Source organism: Apium graveolens, chromosome 2 (genome assembly GCF_009905375.1).
Source record: "Apium graveolens cultivar Ventura chromosome 2, ASM990537v1, whole genome shotgun sequence".
Taxonomy (NCBI): domain Eukaryota; kingdom Viridiplantae; phylum Streptophyta; class Magnoliopsida; order Apiales; family Apiaceae; genus Apium; species Apium graveolens.
This window is the reverse complement of record NC_133648.1, coordinates 239,379,483-239,385,763: the sequence shown is the minus strand read 5'-3', so window position 1 is coordinate 239,385,763 and position 6,281 is coordinate 239,379,483. Positions and strand designations below refer to the sequence as shown.

Here is a 6,281-nt window from a genome sequence, read left to right as displayed (position 1 = left end):
TTTAACCTTACTACATCATAAATAGTTTAACCATTTAAACTTAACAACTTTTAGCATTGACAGCCCACAATTTGACAAACCACCCAGACAATATTGACAAACCATACACTATTCATTTACCCCTCTCTGACCCTTATCCCAATATCATTTTCCAAAATTTAAGCTAGTCCAGAAGAGAGAAAATAGACAATATAAAGATAACATTAACAAACCATATACTCTACTATGTGTGATTGTGATTGTATAATTTGTAAGCTGAAAAAGCCCCACCATTTATCACTTGTGGTGGGAAGATACATAAAAAAACAACCTAATATATTCACCTCCTGCCAAACGCCCCCAAACTAAAATAAATATTGTAGGCCCCTCGTACACAATTTATTCTGTGGAATCCAAATGCGCCGCTTATTCATTTGTTCTGCTCGACCCCACAGACAAATTAATAATTTTTTATTACGTAAAATTTCATAAATTAATTAATTTTAATGTGTGCTCGGAAACATATTATATTCGAAATTTTATCAGTTTAAATTATTTTAATTGAAATTTTTCTTCTATATATACAAAGGATTATTATGAATAAATTAGTCAATTTAAACTTATTGAATTCAGCATTATTCTTGGACAAGCAGTAAAAAAATTGATAAATAAACACCACCCATTTCACAAAATTATTTGTAAATTACATTCATATTGCTCTTTCTCGCCAGAAACATTAAAGTTACATTAATACAGCTATCATTTGATAATTTCTACTCAAATTCTTAGTAATAATATACTAATATTACATTTGACAAATACTACTACTTCAACTTAAGTTAATTTCAATGAAACTGTCAAAACAAAAAAAAACACTTAACGCCAAGCAGATGCGACGGTGAGAGAACGTCCCATCCAACCAAAGCTAATTCCCCCAGCTTCTTCTTTTATCGTAAAACCCGGATTAACACGTGTACCCGAGTTGAGTTTAACTCGCAACGACTCACCCAGTTTCTGACTCAGTCCCTTCTCCTCGAACCCAGCCATTCTCATTCGGGCCCGCCACTTGCCCAACACTTCGCATCTTTCTACACGGTCCCTCCCTTCACACGCAACCGAGTTACACATCTTTCGACTCAGTCCTTCCTCTATCTTAACTCGCTCCACTTTATTCCTCGGTACCGTCGCGTCCAACGACTCAAACAATGCTGCATAATATCCACACGTCTCATTCACCCTCGCAACAAACGACGCCGTGTTTGCATTCATCTCTTGCTCAACTACCGTAACAACCTTCGGTGACAAATTTTTCACACGGCGGAGCAGCTCGTCACGTAAATTCTCCGTTGATACGCTCTCGTCTGGTAATTTATACAAACGGAATGCGAAATTAACAGCGAGAATTTCGTCGTCTTGTAATCCAAATGATTCGAGATTAAACTCGTTAATCTTCAGATTCATGACGCTAAAACACAAATTAACACCGACTTTACTTGCTAAAACTTTTAATCCATCTCCAACGGATTTTAAATCGGAGGCGTGATCTTGAAATGTGGTTATTTTCAGAGAAATTGATTTAATCGCTGTTCGTTTCGCAGCTAAAGCGTGAAGTAAGTGCACGTATTGGCCAGCCTGTCCGATATCGAAATCAATAACGTGCAGTTTCACATTATTTGCATCATCAGGTACAGCTTCGAGAATTGCTAGATTAGCCGCCATGAATCCGAGCTTAAAACAAGGCGAAACTTCGTAAAGCATTTGTACGGACATCAAATGATCCTTACTATACAGGTCCTGGGAGTTCTCCGTTTGATTCAGGCGCGTTTTCAACGCGGAACACATGTACGCCATCAATCTCTCCTCTGAAGTGCCTTGAGTGTTGGAAACTTTGCTCACTCGCGTCAATATTTCATTAGCCGTGTCGAATTTGCCTTCGGAGATCGCGGTTGCGGCCTCCGTTAAGGACTGTTTGGCGCAATTAATCGATGGAGATGAACATGACGACGAGGATGAAGCTGGCGATGGAGAGACTGTGGTGTGATCCGTGTTGATTAGTCTCTGAATTGTATCGGACCATTCGCTGTTAGTTACAACAGAAGTAGCTGCCACGACGTCGTTTTGATCTTCTTCGTCGTCGTCTAGTAACGCTTTCTCCAGCTCTTGTAACCGATTCATCATATTATTCTCAGGTTGGATATCAGAAACCTGAGCTCTAGGCTGTGGCTGTGGCTGTGCAGTTATAATCATATTATTAATATACCGGTGCGAATTCTGTTGTTGTCGTTGTTGATGTTGTCGTAATTGCTGAAAAATCGGAATTCTATACGAAGACGAAAGCGAAGAAATGTCCGGTGAGTGAGAATTACCGTAAAAGTCCATCGGCGGCGAGAGCGGAGATATCGGAGAAGCATGTTGCTGATAGCTAGCTCTTTGCTTTACGTTCCTGAGATACAAAGCTAATTGTTGTTGTTGTTGAAAGTGTTGCTGAAACTCTGCTAAAGATCGCTTGCCTGTATTATCAGGCCGGCGATTAAACACCTGAGATGACACGTCGGAGTTAATTCCGGCGGAATTTGACATGTACGGACGTTGTGGATCGGTGACAGATCTCGTATTCATGTTACCGGTAATTGAATAATCGGAGTAACCGCCGGAGAAACCTGACGCCATTTCAGCTTTTCAGCACAAGAATAAAATGTGTAATTAATTATAGGAGCAAAAGGTTTGATTCTGATTTGACATTTGCACGAAAAAGGCTTCTAAAATTAAATAAAAATGTAAGGAAAATTTAATATGGAGATATCATGAAATAGAGAGAGAGAGGGGGGTATGGGGTTAAATTTTTGTAAGTAGAGATGGAGGAGAGTTGTTTGCGTTTGTTGATGAAGTAGTGTATTTATGTAAGAAATGTAATTAAAATAATTGAGATTATTTTATTATGTGGAAGGTTTGTCGTATCGTTCACCGGTTTGATACTTTGAATCATTTTCTAGCGTTTCTTTGTGTGGTGGACTGGTGATACAAATTATTAAATTCGTCTCCCGTACCTAAATGCCTTTTTCTGTATAAATTCATACGCGTGTGGTACAGCTCTTGCGTTTTAAATGAGGAATAAATGACTAATTAAAGAAAATCATAACGATTTGAAGTTTTATTTCTGAGATTTGGTGGACATAAATGAAAAATTGAAGCAAATCATAGCGAAATGAAGTTTATTTTACAAAAAGTTTTGGTAGACTTTTTTAATGTGATCTTCATTTTTTTGGATCAATTTAATTTTAATAAGCACGTATAATTAAATTCTTTACTTCTCTCTTCTCTTATCGTGTGTGTGTGATTTTAAATATAAAAAAAAATGTTACAAACTCTTGCATGTTCGATAATTTAACTACGAAAGAAAAAAAAGAATCATATACATTTAAAAATGAGTTATAGTGAGCACGATTGGATAAATTTAGTAATGATAGAAGTTTATCATCAGGCGTACCTATATCATAATTTTAAAATAAAATTATTCTTATGATAAAAAAAATTAAAAACACAATTTTTAAAACTAAAGAATGTGGAGTAAGAGAAGAGGCGAAGCTGATAAAATCCGAGTTTGGGAGATAACAGTTACAAAGAAATGCAAAAAATCTAAGGAGACACATGTAAAACACTACAATCCAATCATACACACAATACACTTGATCATCATCTTCATCACGAGTCCTAACAAATTGAGCCTACGGCTGCCCACCTCCTCCAATAACCAACTCCTTGTTATTTTCATCCTTCATTTCCAATTTTACTGTATGACATTATATATATAAAACAAATCATATGTCAATAAAAAAATTTAAAACTGACACATAATTTAATAATTCATTATTTAAATTCTAATTAACTGATAAATGCCAAAATGACACTATAGTAAAAAAAAAATGATACATGAATAATTATGCAGCTAAATTGTCTAAAAGCTAGAGTTGAAATTTAAATGGTCAGATATATGTTCTATGATATTTCTTAGAGGATTGATTCCGAATAAAGGAGTCACGGAGGAAGTTAGATCATAGACGGACTCTCGATTAGGGATGAACATTTCATCAGTCCCTTCCTCTCCCCTTTTCGATCCCGCCTCGGGAATTTGGGTGATTTTTCAAGTTCGAAACATGAACGAGATTTGAGGATTCGAGCAATTTGTTTATTTATTCATTTTTTTATGAACAACAAAAATATTTGTTAAAATATTGAAACTCGGCCGAAACAAATCTCTGAACTGTCAATTACAATCTGATTGTGAAATAAAAAATAAGTTAACAAAATAACTATTTTATTTCAGATTGATTAACACATAAAATATCTAGATTTACTTAATATAAATAATATTATAATGACATTACAATCCAATCCACACAAGTTGTTAAACTAATAGCATAACAATTGACATTCATATAAATGACATATACAACCTAGTATTCAGAAATATCAGTTACATCAACTGATATTGGAGGAACAAATACTACCAAATATGAACAAAATTTTTTTGTAAGATGTGAGCTCTTACAGTATTCACCACCATTTCAAATTCGATTCGAGTCTTACAGATCTCCCAACATAACATATAAATTCATCTTTGAAAAACAAATGAAATCCATAACAAGACACACAAAAATATCAAAATATAAAATACTAACATCCTAACGATTAACAATTTTAATAAAAAGATACCCAACAAATATGTTGAGTCTAGGGTTAGACTAGGGTTAGACCGTTAGACTAGGATAGGGAGACTTGGTGGAAAAGTCTCCTACTTAGATGGTAAGTATGACTCTCCTAGACGGTAGATTCTGGATCCTTCCTAAGAGGAGTCCCCTTTCATGTTGAATATGATGTTGGTGTCATTGTGGACCTCATTCTCAGGTCTGCTCGGCGGACCTACCACGTAGCTGATTTTGGGTCGCGGGCAACACGATCCACTTTGGGTCGTGGTCGTCACAGTCTGCTCAGACTATTAAGACTGATATTGGGCTGTAAGTCGTGCGACCTACTTTGGGTCGTGGCGTCACGGGTTTGACCGGTCAACTTTAGGACATAATTAATTCGGCATTAGTTGTGTCTTTACGGATTACTTTCCATCCATATCATTTGCCCCTCAACTTTCGGGAAAACTACTTGAGTTTTTGTGGAAGTTATAACAATCTAATCGTGAGTCGGGGGTAGTTTTGTCCCTTTTTGGGTTCAGCCATATTATGAAGTGTTGAGCGACCTACACATTCACGGTGACTTGTTCATTATTAAGTGATATTTCACTTTTTGGGCCTTTCGAGGCTAATTGAATTGCATTTAACGCTAAATTGCCCTATCGGTGCTATATGCCGGGCGTTTGATCACCTTTTAAACTTCGTAAAGGTTAATTGTAAGGTGAAAGCCACTAACAGACTCTAACCGGGGCTAACTGGCCCTAATCGGGGCTAACTAGCCCTAATCGGGCCCAATCGACCTTAATCGGGGCTAATTGGCGCTAATTATTGAGAATTGGTTGTTAACTAACCTCAACATAAGCTAATTATAAACTATATTACACTAATTTGCCTTAATTCAGGCTAATTGGGCCTAACCGGGGCTATATATTTTTTAATTTTCAACAATCTGGGCTAATTAAGGCTAATTGGTAAATCTGAAAATTTCTTTTTTGGCAAAAATTCATCAAAATATTTCGTCTGTGTTCGCCTTGGTGGACAAAAAATTTCGTTCGTGGTCGCGACGGGAGAACTGATTTTCCACCATCTCAGCGATATCGACAAGTCATTTCTACATGTAGAGATCTCAGACATATCAAAAAGTCATTTCACATGCAAGGATCTAGAGACCTCGACAAGTTAAGTATACCTATAGAGAACTCAGAGATCTCGATAAGTCATTATACTTATCGAGATGTCACTTCTCTATTGAACAAATTTGAGATCTCGACATACTTCTCAAATTCAGAATGCAGACAAGTTCAAGATTTAAGATTATCAGTCAACAACCGATCTATTCACTAGATTGAAAAGTCTACAAAGTAGCTGGAAAATACAAGATCAAGGGCCAAGATTAACTGGACAAAGGGTGGTCACAGACCTGCAAGATTCTGTAAAGATTTGCTAAGCTAGAAATAGAAATAGAAAAGGTTGCTTTAGAAAGTAGTTTAGTACATTTTAGTGTAATTCTTGTAAACCCATGCTGCTAGTATATAAAGCATGTGCGGGTCCTTAGTTCACATGTAACAAATAGATCTAGATTTTTCTTGTATTCTCTCAAGATAGAAGCTGAGTTCT

The 6,281-nt window shown here is 36.3% G+C and overlaps 1 protein-coding gene across 1 annotated transcript; it reads right to left on the bottom strand.

The window, feature by feature from the left end:
- Positions 1–640: 640 nt before the first annotated feature.
- On the bottom strand, positions 641–2,881 carry LOC141708224 (scarecrow-like protein 8). Its single transcript, XM_074511740.1, has one exon. The coding sequence runs from the start codon at positions 2,647–2,649 to the stop codon at positions 856–858; it is 1,794 nt and encodes a 597-aa protein (XP_074367841.1). The 5' UTR covers positions 2,650–2,881; the 3' UTR covers positions 641–855.
- Between the last annotated feature and the right edge of the window lie 3,400 nt (positions 2,882–6,281).